Source organism: Coregonus clupeaformis, chromosome 34 (assembly GCF_020615455.1).
Source record: "Coregonus clupeaformis isolate EN_2021a chromosome 34, ASM2061545v1, whole genome shotgun sequence".
In the NCBI taxonomy this organism is placed as follows: Eukaryota; Metazoa; Chordata; class Actinopteri; order Salmoniformes; family Salmonidae; genus Coregonus; species Coregonus clupeaformis.
In genome coordinates this window covers 13,818,304-13,838,364 of record NC_059225.1, presented here as the reverse complement: position 1 = coordinate 13,838,364, position 20,061 = coordinate 13,818,304, and the positions used below count along the sequence as shown (strand labels likewise).

The window sequence follows — 20,061 nt, the reverse complement described above, 5'->3', positions numbered from 1 at the left end:
CACACACACACACACATCCCTACACTGGGGCCGACTGAAATCGAAGTGCCTTTCAAGACAATCAAGGAAACTGTACATAGTAAGAGTGATAAACAATGATACTTCTATTGTCTCTTTAGGCGGGGCAGAGCGATGGAACCCCGTCCACCAGCGAGGACTCTCTCTCCTACTGCCGTGGCTCCACATCCGACCCTGACCTTCGACCTCTAGCCCGGACCAGACCCCTCAGCGACCTTTACCCCTTGAAGGCTCATGTGGAGATGGCGGTGCCCCCGTCCCTGCTGTCTGGGTGTGGTGCTGAGGTACAGCCCATGACCTCTGACTTTAACAGTGAAGAGAGTAGACTGAACGGGTTCAACACGGCCGCCTGGTCCAGCCCTGTGATAGGCCACCCTGAGGGGAAGCCCTACCCCTCCAGGATCATGAGGCTCTTCTCTACCCAGAGGAAGTGCACTGTTCCAGGGGACAGTCAGGGCTCTAGCAGGCCCCTCTCCTTCCAGGGCCCTCCATCCAGTGCCGCGGGCCCGCAGGTTTGGCCAGGTCTGTCAGGGCTGGCCGTCATGGGCTCCTTTAAGAAGCTACGCTCCTCAGTCCTCCAGGGCATCCAGAACAGAGGGACAGCCAACCAGGATGAAGAGTACACCTCAGCAGCCAACCAGGGTGGAGATAATGGGATGGTCACAACCAATCAGAGTCCAAGACTTAGGTGTGGGGAGGGCTATAGAGTGTCCAATGGGGTGTCTGTTGGCCAACCGATGGCTGGGTTGAGCCCTTGTGGTTCTGACAATGAAGATGAGGAGGAGGTAGTAGATGAGGAAGATGGACTGCAGAGAAACACATGGTTCTCAAGGAGTATCCGGAGAGCGTACGGGGCGGGGCGCATCACACTGCTGGACGCTGGGCAGGGGAAACGAGGGGAGGGTCCAGGACTGGGGGTTTCAACCAATCAGAGGCCAGGTTCAGGCTCCGGTTCAGTGTCAGAGGTGAACCTCCATTTGGAGGAGAGTGTGAATGTGAACGTGCTAAGCAGACTGAGCAAGAGTGCAGACAACCTACACCTCTTCAAGGGCCCTTTCAGACGCAAAGTGCCCTCGCCTTTCCTCTCTCCCGCTCCTCAGATAGACTCCCCAGGGGCCAATGGGGGCCCCAGCATTCAGAGAACAGCCAGTGCCTCGTCCGGTGACCTTAGGGAACGCAGCCAGAGCCCTGGTCGCTTTAGGAGTCCACTGAGGTCCAAGGGCCACATGTTGAAGCTAGTGGGCAGTATGACTGACCTGACCGTGAGACGCAAGCTTAACCCATCCCCCGTGACCCCCTTGTCACTCCTCAGCCGTCTCCATGATGACTACTCGCGCCGCACGCCCTGCCTACCCGCAAGCGACCGCCAACGCCGGCCCTCGCCCGCCAGAACGAGAGCCGCAGTGGAGAGGAAGAGGAACAGCACTTCGGTATCACTGGAACACATGCCTACCATCCACCCCCAGCCCCAGGCTGAGTACAACCCAGCCTTGCTCCCCATAGAACTCCAGGAGGGACCAGACCATGTGTTCGTTTTCCACAGCCATAATGAGCCTTTCACTACAACCTCATTTTCCCTGAGTGCTCGTGCCCAGAGGAGCAGCCTGTTTGAGGGGGAAAGGCATCAGGAGGGACAGGGAGATGGGTGGAGAGCATGGTGTGATTCCCCTCCACTCCCCCTGGGGGAGCCCTGTGGGAGCCACAGCAAACACCAGCCAGAGGTCAATGCAGAGGGCAAGATGGAACCAAAGCAGGTAAGAGAATACTTTGATAGTCCAAAATGCTACTCTGGCTCAGTTCTACTGTAGTGCTTTGGAATGGCTTGACTACTGATCTGAAAGGTATTATCAGGTGAAAGCGATATGCTGGTGGTGACACCATCATCTACATATTGCTATTGATCAGCGGGCTCAAAGGTCACAGTGCTTTGATCATAGAAGGATTGTGGATTTATATTGCTCCTGTAAGTCGCTCTGGATAAGAGCGTCTGCTAAATGACTAAAATGTAAATGTAAATGTAATATTAAGAAGCAAAGCGGAAACAATATCGTTGTCATCAACATTGTTGCATGTGCTGCATTGACCATGCAGACTGAAAGCAAGTGTCTCGTGGTCAAGCAACAAAAATGCGCACCTAGAGTGACGGGGCGGGGCTAGGTCTGTGAGGAACACGGCGTGGAGAGAGAGAGCGGAGAGGTATTACTCAAGTAGCAGTGTAAACAATAAAAATGGACGTTACACACGGCATATCACATTTAACAAACCAAACATTCAAATACCGTTATAGAAGGTAAAGTAAAAACCCAAACCGGTCTGTGCATCAATACCGGTGTATAGTAAAATATGGTATATCAGCCCACGCCTACTGATAACTCGAGCTTGGTTCCCAAGTTTCTAAACCATACCAAACCATCGTTGGTATAGTGTCACCATAATATTTGAATCCTAAATGCCCCCCAGAATTCAGATGTGATCTAAACAGCCCACTTGATGTATTTTAAGGCTACGTTTAGCTCAGTTGTATGCTGTTTTGTGATCTATTAACAGCAGGAGTTGCATTAAATAGGCACAATATTTTTACTGATGCATTTGGCAGTATTGAATTCATACGCACAAAACATATAAACAAATGTATTCACTGTGAATCAAATAAGTTATTGTTTTCTTGCTCAAACTGCGAGCAACACCTGTCAAACTCAGACATTTCTCTCAAAACACAGGGATGTCGATTTGCACAGACTAGTGTTATCAGTAGGTTATTCTGGCTGAAATTGTTCATCTCCTGCCATGTATAAATTACTGCCATGGCGGATTCGGATGGGACTAAAGTTACAGATGTGGTGTTTTGTGCTCGTGCACATAATTACATTACCCGACCTCCCCCAGTAAAACTAATCCCGTCCGAATAGGGCTTAAGAGTAGTACTGTTGACCAATCACTGATGAAGGGGCGCAGACTTCGGCCACCAAACATCGACTTACCTCAAGAAAAAATGTGTGCACGAACAGCCCCCAAAAAACCTGCCGAACACCAAAACTTCACAAAATGTTCATATATGCGTGAACTGTTTCAACTGGGAAGCATGCGAAAGTCTTAACATCACTGAAACCTAGCTACCCTAATTGGTCAAGTCAATTGTCAATCAAGCTCTACAGCCCAGCTGATTGGCCCCAAGTCAATTGTCAATCAAGCTCTACAGCCAAGCTGATTGGCCCCAGCTCCGTGTCATATCTACTGTCACTCTCTGTGTCTCAGCGTTGGCAGTGTATTTGTCCCCACTTTGATTGTGACTTCCAACAGCCACAGCAAAGTCAAATATGGAGGCCAGCCACTCTGAAGGAGTAGAACAGGCACAGTTAATCCTTTAGGTTTTGTTTATGATTGGTGGAGGTATTGCGTAAGCAAGCAGGGTTCCCGTTCCAGTGTGCTGTGTCTGGTTGGCTGTGTGGTTATCAGTAAATGCACTGCTGTCCCCTCCCTTCCCCCCCAGACAGGCCACGGGGACAAAGTCCACTAGTCACACTGGGCCTGTGAGAGTTTACAGCGGGAGATCTAGGAAAACGCTACCGACACAACCAGGAATAATACACTGGGTTGTTAGAGGACTAGAGGTCAATCAGAAGACTGGTTTATTTGATCGAGGACCGTGATGGCAGATTTTTATTTGATAAGATGAGGGGAAGGAGCTCCTTTACTTTGGTTGAAGAGAGAGAAGCAGGGGAACGTACAGTAGAGGACTAAAGGAGAGAGAGACCCAGGCCTCGGAACAAAGGCCTGCGAGTGTGTTGGTGTTTGACCATGGTGCTGATCCACTGTGTACCTTTCCAGTGCATATGGACCAGACCAGACCAAGATCAGGAGGAGCAGGAGGTAAGGGGACATCTCTGGGTAAATCCATTTGAATTCAATCACATTTTGACACCATCTCTTTTGATTTAAACAAAACTTTCCATACATGTTTGCCCATGGAAAAAGTGGTCAGAAAATAACTTTTTGGACCTGAATGCCAAAACATTCAGGTGATAAAGGTGCTCGAAGTTGACCCATTTTGCATACCCCACCCTACCATGAAAAGATAAACGGTTGAGTTTGATCTCATTTAAAAGCTTACAAACAGTGTTGTCAAACTATTTTATGAATAAAAATAAAAAAAATCGTCATCAATTATCGAAAAATGCGTAAATGCCGATTCTTTTCATATTCTGATATGTTGTAGCTTAGACCCTATTTCACATCATCTGATGTTTTTGTGTTCTGCCCGCCATCGGTTGAGACACGGCATGCTCTTGAATACAGAAATATGACCAAACAAACAGAACTTGAGCGTGCATAACTATTCCCCCCCCAAAGTCAATACTTTGTAGAGCCACCTTTTGCAGCAATTACAGCTGCAAGTCTCTTGGGGTATGTCTCTACAAGCTTGGCACATCTAGCCACTGGGATTTTTGCCCATTCTTCAAGGCAAAACTGCTCCAGCTCCTTCAAGTTGGATGGGTTCTGCTTGTGTACAGCAATCTTTAAGTCATACCACAGATTCTCAATTGGATTGGGGTCTGGGCTTTGACTAGGCCATTCCAAGACATTTAAATGTTTCCCCTTAAACCACTCGAGTGTTGCTTTAGCAGTATGCTTAGGGTCATTGTCCTGCTGGAATTTCCCTGTATTTAGCGCCATCCATCATTACTTCAATTCTGACCAGTTTCCCAGTCCCTGCCGATGGAAAGACATCCCCACAGCATGATGCTGCCACCACCATGCTTCACTGTGGGGATGGTGTTCTCGGTGTGATGAGAGGTGTTGGGTTTGCGCCAGACATAGCGTTTTCCTTGATGGCCAAAAAGCTCAATGTTAGTCTCATCTGACCAGAGTACCTTCTTCCATATGTTTGGGGAGTCTCCCACATGCCTTTTGGCGAACACCAAACGTGTTTGCTTATTTTTTTCTTTAAGCAATGGCTTTTTTTCTGGCCACTCTACCATAAAGCCCAGCTCTGTGGAGTGTACGGCTTAAAGTGGTCCTATGGACAGATACTCCAATCTCCGCTGTGGAGCTTTGCAGCTCCTTCAGGGTTATCATTGGTCTCTTTGTTGCCTCTGATTAATGCCCTCCTTGCCTGGTCCGTGAGTTTTGGTGGGCGGCCCTCTCTTGGCAGGTTTGTTGTGGTGCCATATTCTTTCAATTTTTTAATAATGGATTTAATGGTGCTCCATGGGATGTTCAAAGTTTCTGATTTTATTTTTTTAACCCAACCCTGATTTTTACTTCTCCACGACTTTGTCCCTGACCTGTTTGGAGAGCTCATTGGTGGTTCCCCTTGCTTACTGGTGTTGCAAACTCTGAGATCATGTGACAGATCATGTGACACTTAGAGTGCACACAGGTGGACTTTATTTAACTAATTATGTGACTTCTGAAGGTAATTGGTTGCACCAGATCTTATTTAGGGGCTTCATAGCAAAGGGGGTGAATACATATGCACGCACCACTTTTCCGTTATTTATTCTTTAGAATTTTTTGAAACAAGTTCTTTTTTTCATTTCACTTCACCAATTTGGACTATTTTGTGTGTGTCCATTACATGAAATCCAAATAATATAATGCAACAAAATAGGAAAAACGCCAAGGGGAATGAATACTTTTGCAAGGCACTGTATATATATATATATATATATATATATATATATATATATATATATATATATAAAAAATATATATATTTTTTTTTTCAGTGATGAAGACATGGATGTCTCATAGTATGGTGGGGTATGCAAAATGGGTCAACTTTGAACACCTTTATCTCTTGAATGTTTTGGCATTCAGGTCCAAACATTTTCTTTCAGAGCACTTCTACATTGGGCAAATACAGTGCCCTCAAAGTACTCACACCACTTGACTTTTTCCACATCTTTTTTTACAGCCTGAATTTTAAATGGATTAAATTGAGATTTTTGGTCATTGGCCTACACACAATACCCCATAATGTCAAAATGGAATTATGTTTTTACAAATGTTTACACATTAATAAAAAATGAAAAGCTGAAATGTCTTGAGTCAATAAGTGTTCAAACCCTTTGTTATGGCAATCCTAAATAAGTTCAGGAGTAAGAAGCTGCTTAACAAGTCACATAAGTTGCATGGACTCACTCTGTGCAATAATAGTGTGTAACATGATTTTTGAATGACTTCCTCGTCTCTGTACCCCACACATACAATTATCTGTAACAGAAATTGAATATCCCTTTGAGCATGGGGAAGTTATCAATTACACTTTGGATGATGTATCAATACACCCAGTCACTACAAAGATACAGGCGTCCTTCCTAACATAGTTGCCGGAGAGGAAGGAAACCGCTCAGGGGTTTCATCATGAGGCCAATGGTGACTTTAAAACAGTTAGAGTTGAATGGCTGTGATAGGAGAAAACTGAGGATGGATCAACAACATTGTAGTTATTCCACAATACTAACCTAATTGACAGTGAAAAGAAGGAATCCTAACAGAATAAAAATATTCTACAACATGCATCCTGTTTGCAACAAGGCACTAAAGTAATACTGCAAAAGATTGGCAAAGCAATTAACTTTTTGTCCTGAATAGAAAGTGTTATGTTTGGGGCACATCCAATACAACACATTACTGAGTACCACTCTCCATATTTTCAAGCATGGTGGTGGCTGCATCATGTTATGGGTATGCTTGTAATCGCTAAGAACTGGGGAGTTTTTCAGTATAAAGAAGAAACGGAATGGCGCTAAGCACAGGCAAAATCCTAGAGGAAAATCTGGTTCAGTCTGCTTTCCACCAGACACTGGGAGATGAATTCACTTTTCAGCAGGACAATAACCTAAAACACAAGACCAAATCTACACTGGAATTGCTTACCAAGACAGTGAATGTTCCTGAGTGGCCGAGTTAGTTTGGACTTAAATCTGCTTGGAAATCTATTGCAAGACTTGAAAATGGCTGTCTAGCAATGATCAACAACCAATTTGACAGAGCTTGAATAATTTTGAAGAGAATAATTGGCAAATATTGTACAATCCAGGTGTGGAGAGCTGGTAGAGACTTACCCAGAAAGACTCACAGCTATAATCACTGCCAAAGGTGATTCTAACATGTATTGACTCAGGGGTGTGAATACTTATGTAAAATAGATTTCAGTATTTAATTTTCAATAAATTAGTACAAATGTCTAAACATGTTTTCACTTTGTCATCATATGGGGTATTGTGTGTAGTAAATGGGTGAGATAAAAAAAACATTTAATCAATTTTGAATTCAGGCTGTAACACAACAAAATGTGGAAAGGTCAAGGGGTATGAATACTTTTTGAAGGCACTGTATGTATGGAAGGTTTCGTCCAAATTATAAGGGGTGCTGTCAAAAAGTGATTGAATTCAAATGGATTTACCCCTCTCTTCTGACAAACCAATACCAATGTCAAACTAGCCTAAACCAGAACAGTACACATTACAGTAGTAAGCTTTCAGGTCAGTTACAGACTAAACATTGCGCTATTTCTCAAATGGCCAGGAACCTAAATAGAAAGAAATATGTACTCTGCTATCGCTCCTACTTGTGTGTACACATACAATTTGATAAGAGCTTTTTATTTCTTGAGGTAATGTGATATGGGGGAAAATAATGTGCAAAGATATATTCCATATTACAGAGTCCAAACACATTAGTACTAACTTTCCACATTAATGACACGTCAACTAAACGGCATGCTCTGTTTTTGATTGACGTTCTTTCCTGCAGATGTTTGTTAGAGGCAAACATTGTGGGGCTTCTCATTGACCTTTCACCTTTGCTCTCACCTTCAGGGTACATTAGACGAACAGGGCAGAGAGGCACTATTAGGGGGTAAAGAGACGCCCCCTCCTTCAGCCACCGGTACCCCTTCTCTCACACCAACATGTCCCCCAGAGTCTCCCACCTCACCCATGTCACTGATGAAAATGGGTTCCACAGAAACGTCCACGTCCTTCATCCCCAGGCGAAGGGCTGGCCGATCGAGGCCTCGGCCAATCTCTGACTACGCTCAGCTGGTAGCCAGGAAGTACGCCATCCCCGAGGAGGAGACTGAGCTACATCCTAAGGAGAGGACTACAAATGGAACTCCCTGTCAGGACTACAAAAGCAATGGAGGCTCGCAGGACAGAGACAGCCCAGAGAACTACAATATGAATGGAGATCTCCAGTGCCGGAGGAGACGGCCCACGTCTGTTATTGGAGGAGTGGCTCTGTACTCTTCACCTGGAGCTGAGGAGAGAGAGGACAGTCTGCCTTCTGTAAGCAACTCACCTCTAAACAATGGCTAGATGTGTGTGTGTGTGTGTGTGTGTATATATGTGTGTGTGTGTACGTGTGTGTGTGTGTGTGTGTGTGTGTATGTATGTATGTATGTGTATGTATGTATGTATGTATGTATGTATGTATGTATGTATGTTACATTACTGAACAGAAATATAAACACAACATGTAAAGTGTTGGTCCCATGTTTCATGAGCTGAAATAAAAGATCCCAGAAATGTTCTATATGCACAAAATGCTTATTTCTCTCAAATGTTGTGCACAAATTAGTTTATATCCCTGTTAGTGAGCATTTCTCCTTGCCAAGATAATGCATCCACCTGACAGGTGTGGCATATCAATAAGCTAATTAAACAACATGATCATTACACAGGCCACTCTAAAATGTGCAGTTTTGTCACACAACACAATGCCGCAATATGCATGCTGACTGCAGGAATGGCCAACAGAGTTGTTGCCAGAGAATTTAATGTTCATTTCTCTACCATAAACCACATCCAACGTCGTTTTAGAGAATTTGGCAGTACGTCCAACTGGCCTCAACTGCAGACCTTATGTAACCACTCCAGCCCAGGACCTTCACATCCAGTTTCTTCACCTGCGGGATCGTCTGAGACCAGCCACCTAGACAGCTGATGAAACTGTGGGTTTGCACAACCGAATAATTTCTGCACAAACTGTCAGAAACCGTCTCAGGGAAGCTCATCTGCCTGCTCATCGTCCTCACCAGGGTCTTGACCTGACTGCAGTTCGGTATCGTAACTGACTTCAGTGGGAAAATGCGCACCTTCGATGGCCACTGGCATGTTGGATTAGTGTGCTCTTCACGGATTAATCCCGGTTTTAACTGTACTGGGCAGATGGCAGACCGTGTGTATGGCGTCGTGTGGGTGAGCGGTTTGCTGATGTCAACGTTGTGAACAGAGTGCCGCATGGTGGCGGTGGGGTTATGGTATGGACAGGCATAAGTTACAGACCACAAACACATTTGCATTTTATCGATGGCATTTTGAATGCACAGCTATACGGTGGCGAGATTCTGAAGCCCATTGTAGTGCCATTCATCCGCCGCCATCACCTCATGTTTCAGCATGATAATGCACGGCCCCATGTCACAAGGATCTGTACACAATTCCTGGCAGCTGAAAATGTCCCAGTTCTTCAATGCCTGCATACCCACCAGACATATCACCCATTGAGCATGTTTGGGATGCTCTGGATCGACGTGTACGACAGCGTGTTCCAGTTCCCGCCAATATCCAGCAACTTCTCCATTGAAGAGGAGTGGGACAACATTCCACAGGCCACAATCAACAGCCTGATGAACTCTATGCGAAGGAGATGTGTCGCGCTGCATGAGGCAAAAGGTGGTCACACCAGATACTGACTGGTTTTCTGATCCACACCCCTACTTTTTTAAGGTATCTGTGACCAACAGATACATATCTGTATTCCCAGTCATGTGAAATCCATAGATTAGGGCCTAATGAATGTATTTCAATTGACTGATTTCCTTATATGAACTGTAACTCAGTAAAATCTTTGAAATGGTTGCATGTTGCGTTTATAATACCACCTGTTACAGTGTATTCCAGAGGAAATGCCCAGTATGTTAAATAATGCCCTGTTTGTGATTGAGATGCAAAACCCCTGGATGTTCCCAAAGGCCCGAACACTGTCCTCTCCATGTCCCTCTAGGCCCTGTCGCGCCCCCCTGTCCCATCCCACCAGGTGCCCCCCTACAGAGCGGTGTCGGCCAGGTTCCGCCCCTCAACCTTCTCCCAGAGCACCCCCATCGGACTGGACCACCTCGGACGACGCAAACTACACAGAGTCCTCAGTGGTGAGGGTGTGTGTGTGTCTGTGTGTGAAAGAGAGGAATAAAGATGGAGAGCGCATGTCTGTGTGTGTGAGAATGAGGCAGAGTGGGGTCGAGTGGTGAGGGTGTGTGTGTGTGTGTGTGAATGAGAGGCAGAGTGGGTCTACTGTCTGTAAAAGAACAGCAAAGCAGAAGAGCTCTTTGAAAGTGAGTGTGTAAAGTAAAAGTATGTGTTTACCCTCTTTGTGTGTGTGAGCATGTCTAATGTGTGTAACTGTACTCTCCTCCCCAAAGCAGATGCCGGCTCAGAGTGTTGTGCAGCGGTGGATGGTGACAGTGTGAGTGAGGAGGAGGGGAGCTTTGATGAGCTCAGTGATGTCACAACGTACTTGCAGCCTGGGGTGGAGCTGTCTGCTCTCAGCCAGGTGAGCTGCCTACCTGTGTGTTTACCTGCAGAGTGTGTTCAGCAACGCCGATGTTCTGCAACCGTTCCTGGCAACAGACGTAACGTCTCTCCAAGTCAACATGCCGTTTCTGCCAAGTCATCCCTGATGCGTGTATTTCTATGTGTGTGTGTGACTGATCTGGACACAGCTCTGGTGTCCAAGTCCAAGCATAATCTGTGTGTCGGACATGAGTATGCTGTGCATGTAATTCTGTATTTATCTGTGCGTGTCTGTCATTACATAACTCCGTAACCCTGACTCTGTAACTCTGGGTACAGAGAAACATCAGGGGGGAAAGGAATGAATAATGTGACTCTTCTCATTTCTTTAACTGGAAAATCTTCAGCCATGTCTGACGTATGTAATTGGGTATTTTATCTTCGTGCGTGTGTGTGTCAGTGGATAAGCCAGGGTCAAGCGGTGTATGCGGAGGCCCTGTGGGACCATGTGACGATGGAGGAGCAGGAGCTGGCGTTCAAGGCGGGGGATGTGATCCGGGTGCTGGAGGCCCCTCACAAGGACTGGTGGTGGGGCATGGGGGCAGACAGGGAGGCCTGGTTCCCCTCTAGCTTCGTCAGGGTAAAACCACTATAACCACTTTTCCATCCACAGTTTTTATGTGAGTAAAGTCATACTGTATAAAAAATTAATCACGACAGCTGTGATGGAAACAGGAAGTTTCGGTACAATTTTATGAATGCCGGCAGATCATTTGTTCGACATGGTGGGATCATTTTGTGTCGGTAAAATGTACTATGCGAGACATGGCGGTAAACCATGTAGTTTATTAGGCTACAGTTTAAATAAGTTATGATGAATTTCACAGGGTGGTGAAAGTGCATGGTGATCTTGATGCTCCTTTCCAATAAATATCAATGGTCTTATTCTGGTGACAAGATGATAGATGCTTGACTGCTGTTTGACAAATAAACATATTCTTGCTCTTATCCATAATAATCTCATAATGTAGACTAGCCTACCCACACAGTCTACCCGCACTGTATCTGCCAGCTGTTGGCTAGAGCGCAGGTACCAAGACCAGAGTAGGCACATTTGCTATTTAACGCAACAGTTTTTGTGACAAAAGTATCGGTAGAGTTGAAAATGTGATGGAAACACATTAAACTTTAGATTTTAATTCGGGACATGAAAATTTAAGTGAAAAAGTGCATTTTGTGTGCACTACGTCATCACACACTGATTTTTATTCGCAATAAATCTGTTTAGTGCACTAACCCTGTTGCATTGAAAAGAAAAAAAAATCAAAGTAAATTATTCACAATTTCTTCAACATGTTTTTATTGATTATTTTTACACAACACATTTTACATTTTAGTCATTTAGCAGATGCTCTTATCCAGAGCGACTTACAGTTAGTGAGTGCATACATTTTTTCATTTTTTTCCTCCATTTTTTTTCTCTCATACTGGCCCCCCGTGGGCGCCATGCTCTACCAACTGAGCTACACGGGGCCCACCAAGATACAGATCAGGCCATAAAGCAACAAAAAAAAGGGCCACAAACAAAACAACTGTCTGTACAAGACATGATAGTTGGGTCATTGAAATATAAGAAGTATCCATGTTTTATCTAAGTGGACACTGACCTCCCTGCGTAATTTATGTTTACTGTAGACCCTCCCAGCCAAAGGCTCTGAAACTGGCTTAGTGCCAACCCTGCCCCTTGGTAGTGTGTGTTCAAGGGCTGAGGGGTTCAGAGGTTTCAGTGGTTTCCCTGGTGACTTGTGTTGATTGACAGTTGCGTCTTAATAAGGCAAGCTATGGTAACCATGGCGAGGCCAGTTAATTGACAGGTAGGTGACCGCTTGGTAATTGCCCCTATTGGTGATTGTTGTTGACGGACAGGGGCTTGTTAACCATACATGGTGTTTCCAATGTTACCATAGGGATGTAGGTTGGGTTAAGTTTAATTTGTAGGTGCTAGTTAACTAGGTGGACTGTGACTCTGTGGTTGCCCTGGTAACGTGGGTGTGTGTGTGTGTGATTTGACAGGTGCGTGTGAACCAGGAGGAGGACTCAGGAGCGGAGAGTGTAGAGAGTTGTGCTCTGGACCAAGAGGACCCACACACTGCCCCCCGGGACACACACACTCACACACACAGCGCAGAGCACCGCGAGCAGATGAGGACTAATGTGGTCAAAGAGATCATGAACACTGAACGCATCTACATCAAACATCTCCGGGACATCTGTGAGGTGGGTGGAGGCTCGACCACAACCACAAACATTAACCGACCCTAACCGTTCTCTTTCCTCCATCATCACTGACATTACAACTACGGCTCTGGATTTCCACCAGCTTTTCTGCCAATTGGCTCCCCCTGCTGGTCAAACCTTGCATTGAACACATCTATGTCAGCGGTTCTTTCTGCATAGAAAAGTATTGCGTGTTAGTTTTTTCAGTGTTAACTTAAACGACTAAAACCAGATATGAAGTATGTAGAAAAGTTAACCTCTACGGGATCGGTGTCCCGTATACAGGACGGTTGAGCTAACGTGCGCTAATGTGATTAGCATGACTGTTGTAAGTAACAGCAGACTTTCCAGGACAGACATGTCTTATATGGGCGGAAAGCTTAAATTCTTGTTAATCTAACTGCACTGTCCAATTTACAGTAGCTATTACAGTGAAAACATACCATGCTATTGTTTGAGGCGAGTGCACAACAACAAAAAACGTATCACGGCAACTGGGTTGATATATTCACCTCTGAAGGTACATAATGTACTTACATTCAGTAATCTTGCTCTGATTTGTCATACTGAGATGCCCAATGATAAAATGTAGCATAGTTTTGTTTGATAAAATCCATTTTTATATTCAAATGTAGGAACTGGGTTCTACAGTTTGAACCCCTGCTGTCTCTGGCTCCACACCCACCCCGCCCGGCCATCTAGATGTGTGAAAGTTAGTGTATAAGTTAATGACCCATCATGTATGACATTCCTGGGAGTGTGTAAACTTACATTTTGTATTACCATATCATTTTTGTATGTTCTCTATAGTTATGTACGGTACTTCAAAATGTATCAATTGACCAATTTGGGCAGACTTGATACAAAATAGTCCAGTATTGCAGTGCTTCACTGGATCAATCTGAAACTTTGCACACACTGCTGCCATGTAGTGGCCAAAATCTAAATTGCAATATTATATTGTGGCCTTTCTCTTGCATTTCAAAGATAAATAAATAGAAAATGCATGTTTTTTTGTTTGTATTATCTTTTACCAGATCTAATGTGTTATTCTCCTACATTAATTTCACATTTCCACAAACTTCAAAGTGTTTCCTTTCAAATGGTATCAAGAATTTGCATATCCTTGCTTCAGGTCCTGAACTACAGGTAGTTAGATTTGGGTATGTCATTTTAGGCAAAAATTGGGAAAAAAGGGTCAGATCCTTAAGAGGTTAGTGGACCTATATACAGTACCAGTCAAAAGTTTGGACACACCTACTCATTCAAGGGTTTTTCTTTATTTTGACTATTTTCTACGTTGTAGAATAATAGTGAAGCCATCAAAACGATGATATAACACATGGAATTATGTAGTAACCAATAGTGTTAAATGAAAATATATTTGAGATTCTTTAAAGTAGCCACCCTTTGCCTTGATGACAGCTTTGCACACTCTTGGCATTTTCTCAACCAGCTTCATGAGGTAGTCACCAGGAATGCATTTCAATTAACAGGTGTGCCTTGTTTACATTTACGTCATTTAGCAGACGTTCTTATCCAGAGCGACTTACAAATTGGTGCATTCAACTTATGATAGCCAGTGGGACAACCACTTTTTTTTTTATGGGGGGGGGGTGGGTAGAAGGATTACTTTTATACTATTCCAAGTATTCCTTAAAGAGGTAGGGTTTCAAGTGTCTCCGGAAGGTGGTCAGTGACTCCGCTGTCCTGGCGTCGTGGGGGAGCTTGTTCCACCATTGGGGTGCCAGAGCAGCGAATAGCTTTGACTGGGCTGAGCGGGAACTGTGCTTCCGTAGAGGTAGGGGGGCTAGCAGGCCAGAGGTGGATGAACGTAGTGCCCTCGTTTGGGTGTAGGGTCTGATCAGAGCCTGAAGGTAAGGAGGTGCCGTTCCCCTCACAGCTCCGTAGGGCAAGCACCATGGTCTTGTAGTAGATGCGAGCCTCAACTGGAAGCCAGTGGAGTGTGCGGAGGAGCGGGGTGACATGAGAGAACTTGGGAAGGTTGAACACCAGACGGGCTGCAGCGTTCTGGATAAGTTGTAGGGGTTTAATGGCACAGGCAGGGAGCCCAGCCAACAGCGAGTTGCAGTAATCCAGACGGGAGATGACAAGTGCCTGGATTAGGACCTGTGCCGCTTTCTGTGTAAGGTAGGGTCGTGCTCTGCAAATGTGGTAGAGCATGAACCTGCAGGATCGGGTCACCGCTTTGATGTTAGTGGAGAACGACAGGGTGTTGTCCAGGGTCATGCCAAGGTTATTTGCACTCTGGGAGGAGGACACAATGGAGTTGTCAACCGTGATGGCAAGATCATGGAGCGGGCAGTCCTTCCCCGGGAGGAAGAGCAGCTCCGTCTTGCCGAGGTTCAGCTTGAGCTGGTGATCCGACATCCACACTGATATGTCTGCCAGACATGAAGAGATGCGATTCGCCACCTGGTTATCAGAAGGGGGAAAGGAGAAAATTAGTTGTGTGTCGTCTGCGTAGCAATGATAGGAGAGACCATGTGAGGATATGACAGAGCCAAGTGACTTGGTGTATAGAGAGAATAGGAGAGGGCCTAGAACTGAGCCCTGGGGGACACCAGTGGTGAGAGCACGTGGTGCAGAGACAGATTCTCGCCACGCCACCTGGTAGGAGCGACCTGTCAGGTAGGACGTAATCCAAGAGTGAGCAGCGCCGGAGATGCCCAACTCGGAGAGGGTGGAGAGGAGGATCTGATGGTTCACAGTATCAAAGGCAGCAGATAGGTCTAGAAGGATAAGAGCAGAGGAGAGAGAGTTAGCTTTAGCAGTGTGGAGAGCCTCCGTGACACAGAGAAGAGCAGTCTCAGTTGAATAACCAGTCTTGAAACCTGACTGGTTTGGATCAAGAAGGTCATTCTGAGAGAGATAGCAGGAGAGTTGGCTAGAGACTGCACGCTAAAGAGTTTTGGAGAGAAAAGAAAGAAGGGATACTGGTCTGTAGTTGTTGACATCGGAGGGATCGAGTGTAGGTTTTTTGAGGAGGGGTGCAACTCTCGCTCTCTTGAAGACGGAAGGGACATGGCCAGCGGTCAAGAATGAGTTGATGAGCGAGGTGAGGTAAGGGAGAAGGTCTCCGGAAATGGTCTGGAGAAGAGAGGAGGGGATAGGGTCAAGCGGGCAGGTTGTTGGGCGGCCGGCCGTCACAAGTGTGAGCAGGACCAGCGGTGTCATTTGACTTAATAAATGAGGATCGGATGTCGTCAACCTTCTTTTCAAAATGGTTGACGAAGTCATCCACAGAGAGGGAGGGGGAGGAGGAGGAGGATTCAGCAGGGAGGAGAAGGTGGCAAAGAGCTTCCTAGGGTTAGAGGCAGAGGCTTGACATTTAGAGTGGTAGAAAGTGGCTTTAGCAGCAGAAACAGAGGAAGAGAATGTAGAGAGGAGGGAGTGAAAAGATGATAGGTCCGCAGGGAGTCTAGTTTTCCTCCATTTCCGCTCGGCTGCCCGGAGCCCTGTTCTGTGAGCTCGCAATGAGTCGTCAAGCCACGGAGCAGGAGGGGAGGACCGAGCCGGCCAAGAGGATAGGGGACATAGAGAGTCAAAAGATGCAGAAAGGGAGGAGAGGAGGGTTGAGGAGGCAGAATCAGGAGATTGGAGGGAGAAGGATTTAGCAGAGGGAAGAGATGATAGGACGGAAGAGGAGAGAGTAGCGGGAGAGAGAGAGTGAAGGTTGCGACGGCACATTACCAACTGAGTAGGGGCAGAGTGAGTAGTGTTGAAGGAGAGCGAGAGAGAAAAGGATACAAAGTAGTGGTCGGAGACTTGGAGGGGAGTTGCAGTGAGATTAGTAGAAGAACAGCATCTAGTAAAGATGAGGTCAAGCGTGAGCCTTGTGAGAGCGTGAGGTCAAAAGAGGAAAGGAGTGGAAAGAAGGAGGCAGAGAGAAATGAGTCAAAGGCAGACGTAGGGAGGTTAAAGTCACCCAGAACTGTGAGGGGTGAGCCATCCTCAGGAAAGGAACTTATCAAGGCGTCAAGCTCATTGATGAACTCTCCAAGGGAACCTGGAGGGCGATAAATGATAAGGATGTTAAGCTTGAATGGGCTAGTGACTGTGACATCATGGAATTCAAATGAGGAGATAGACAGATGGGTCAGGGGGAAAAGAGAGAATGTCCACTTGGGAGAGATGAGGATTCCTGTGCCACCGCCGCGCTGACCAGATGCTCTCTGGGTATGCGAGAACACATGATCAGATGAGGAAAGAGCAGTAGGAGTAGCAGTGTTTTCTGTGGTAATCCATGTTTCCGTCAGCGCCAAGAAGTCGAGGGAGTGGAGGGTAGCATAGGCTGAGATGAACTCTGCCTTGTTGGCCGCAGAATGGCAGTTCCAGAGGCTGCCGGAGACCTGGAACTCCACGTGGGTCGTGCGCGCAGGGACCACCAGATTAGAGTGGCAGCAGCCACGCGGTGTGAAGCGTTTGTATGGCCTGTGCAGAGAGGAGAGAACGGGGATAGACAGACGCATAGTTCACAGGCTACAGAAAAGGCTACAATAATGCAAAGGAGATCGGAATGAAATTAACTAAACATCTGGGAAAGCGAGAGAGCGGGGCCTCCCTCACTTACTTTTCACGGAAACACTCAAATATAACTCTCCCAACTTCCACTTTAGAAATTATAATTGTTGTAAACTACAGCGGTTCAATGTTTTCTAGGAATAGACTCTAACTTAGTTTATTCAGCTAGCTGACTTGGTACAGTATTCTTCCGTGAAAACCGCCCAGGGCACCGTATCCTATGACGCCATAGCTAACTAGCATGCTAGCTTCCAATAACACGGTTTAGCACCAATACTCGGTTACAACAAACTACCAATAGTGTGTTAACACGCTAAACAGATCATTCGTGTCCGTGTCTAACGTTGTGTAAAGTTTTGGGGTTAGTTTTGACAGTTTGAGTGAGTACATCGTCAACTTATTCAGCCAGTTAGTTAGCTAGCTAGAATAGTTCGCATATTAGCTAGCCATTGCTCTCTGTCAACGAAACACACAGAGAGAGCCAAGCTAACGTTAACTAGTCACCCATGTCTTGAATTCCTGTTGAACGACTCTGGTTACCAGTATGTTAAAATAAAAATAAATGTAGGTTATAACTTACCCTAGTGTAAAGCTAGCTACTGAATCGATTTAGCCAGTTTGCGTCTGTCCCAACGGAGAGAAAGCGTCTCCAAACATTACAGCTAGGTCGTTCCAGCTATTGTTTAGTTAGCGATCCAGGTAGCAACAAGCTAGCTAAATTTCAAGTACAGTAGCTACTAACTACCAAACGTTAACGCTTCAGATAATGAGGTTAGAAAAACAGCTGAATGGTAGGTAGCTAGCTGGCATAATTACAGATACTCTTAAGCGTGAAATAACATCCACAGTTGCTAATAGTTACCAGTAGCTACCCGCTAGCTAGCTAGCTTTATTGGTCCAGGCAGTGGGTTAGCTAGCCTCGTGCTTCACCGGGCTCAGCCGAATACAATACTTACCTACAATAACTACCTAGATAAACTACCTACAATACCTAACTACAATACCTACCTACAATCTAAATACATGGTTTGTGGAATTTCTTTCTTTCTTAATGCGTTTGTGACAAGGTAAGGTTGGTATACAGAAGATAGCCTTATCTGGTAAAAGACCAAGTCCATATTATGGCAAGAACAGCTCAAATAAGCAAATAGAAACGACAGTCCATCATTACTTTAAGACATGAAGGAAAGTCAATCCGGAAAATGTCAATAACTTTGAAAGTTTCTTCTAGTGCAGTCGCAAAAACCGTCAAGTGCTATGATGAAACTGGCTCTCATGAGGACCACCACAGGAATGGAAGACCCAGAGTTATCTCTGCTGCAGAGGATAAGTTTATTAGAGTTAACTGCACCTCAGATTGCAGCCCAAATAAATGCTTCACAAAGTTCAAGTAACAGACACATCTCAACATCAACTGTTCAGAGGGGACTGTGTGAATCAGGCCTTCATGGTCGAATTGTTGCAAAGAAACCACTACTAAAGGACACCAATAAGAAAAAGAGACTTGCTTGGGCCAAGAAACACGAGCAATGGACATCAGACCTGTGGAAATCTGTCCTTTGGTCTGATGAGTCCAAATTTGAGATTTTTAGTTCCAACCACTGTGTCTTTGTGAGATTCAGAGTAGGTGAACGGATGATCTCCGCATGTGTGGTTCCCACCGTGAAGCATGGAGGAGGAGGTGTGATGGTGTGCGGGTGCTTTGCTGGTGACACGGTCTGTGATTTATTTAGAATTCAAGGCACACTTAACCAGCATGGCTACCACAGCATTCTGCAGAGCTACGCCATCCCAACTGGTTTGCGCTTAGTGGGACTATAATTTGTTTTTCAACAGGACAATGACCCAAAACACACCTCCAGGCTGTGTAAGGGCTATTTGACCAAGAAGGAGAGGTGATGGAGTGCTTTATCCGATGACCTGGCCTCCACAATCACCCGACCTCAACCCATTTGAGATGGTTTGGGATGAGTTGGACCTCAGAGTGAAGGAAAAGCAGCCAACAAGTGCTCAGCATATATGGCAACTCCTTCAAGACTGTTGGAAATGCATTCCAGGTGAATTGGTTGAGAGAATGCCAAGAGTGTGCAAAACTGTCATCAAGGCAAAGGGTGGCTACTTTGAAGAATCTCAAATATGAAATATATTTTGTTTTGTTTAACACTTTTTTGGTTAATATATGATTCCAAATGTGTTATTTCATTGTTTTGATGTCTTCACTATTATTCTACAATGTAGAAAATAGTCAAAATAAAGAAAAACCCTTGAATGAGTAGGTGTGTCCAAACTTTTGACTGGTACTGTATTTTTTTTTATAAGATCATCTTTGAGAACTAACAATCACCAAAATAAAAGCTAGACAGTCGGGGAGAATCTAAAATTTAAAAAAATTATGCATTTAGGAGTATTTCTGTCATGGCATGGGGCCCCCATTGATTTTGTTTGGTCGATTCGCTCAGATAGCATAAGCCATGGTGAAATGTGTAGAATTGCAGGAAATTAGTTTTAAAACTGCACATTTTCTCTGTCTCATGGCAAAATGTGTATAATTGTACAAATTAGCTTTAAAACATCTACATTTTGTCACTGCGGCCAACAGGAGGGCCTCTAACATGTTTGATCGGCGACCACACCATTGACCACGCCCCTGCCCCTGCCATGCCCACCACTTAAGCCAGAAAATGTCTAATGCTTTTCCCAG

The 20,061-nt window shown here is 45.3% G+C and overlaps 1 protein-coding gene across 4 annotated transcripts in view; it reads left to right on the top strand.

Annotated features, from left to right (window-relative positions):
- spata13 (spermatogenesis associated 13) overlaps positions 1 to 20,061 on the top strand; it is a 39,391-nt gene that overhangs the window by 13,894 nt on the left and 5,436 nt on the right. Inside the window, exons 2-8 of one of the 4 annotated variants that reach the window (XM_041861772.2) lie at positions 120 to 1,772; positions 3,847 to 3,906; positions 7,845 to 8,312; positions 10,033 to 10,177; positions 10,448 to 10,578; positions 10,999 to 11,178; positions 12,612 to 12,815. In XM_041861772.2, coding sequence (XP_041717706.1) covers positions 120 to 1,772; positions 3,847 to 3,906; positions 7,845 to 8,312; positions 10,033 to 10,177; positions 10,448 to 10,578; positions 10,999 to 11,178; positions 12,612 to 12,815 — 2,841 coding nt within the window. The remainder of the gene's footprint in view (positions 1 to 119; positions 1,773 to 3,846; positions 3,907 to 7,844; positions 8,313 to 10,032; positions 10,178 to 10,447; positions 10,579 to 10,998; positions 11,179 to 12,611; positions 12,816 to 20,061) is intronic. The other 3 variants (XM_041861774.2, XM_041861773.2, XM_041861775.2) reach the window with 3 other exon arrangements.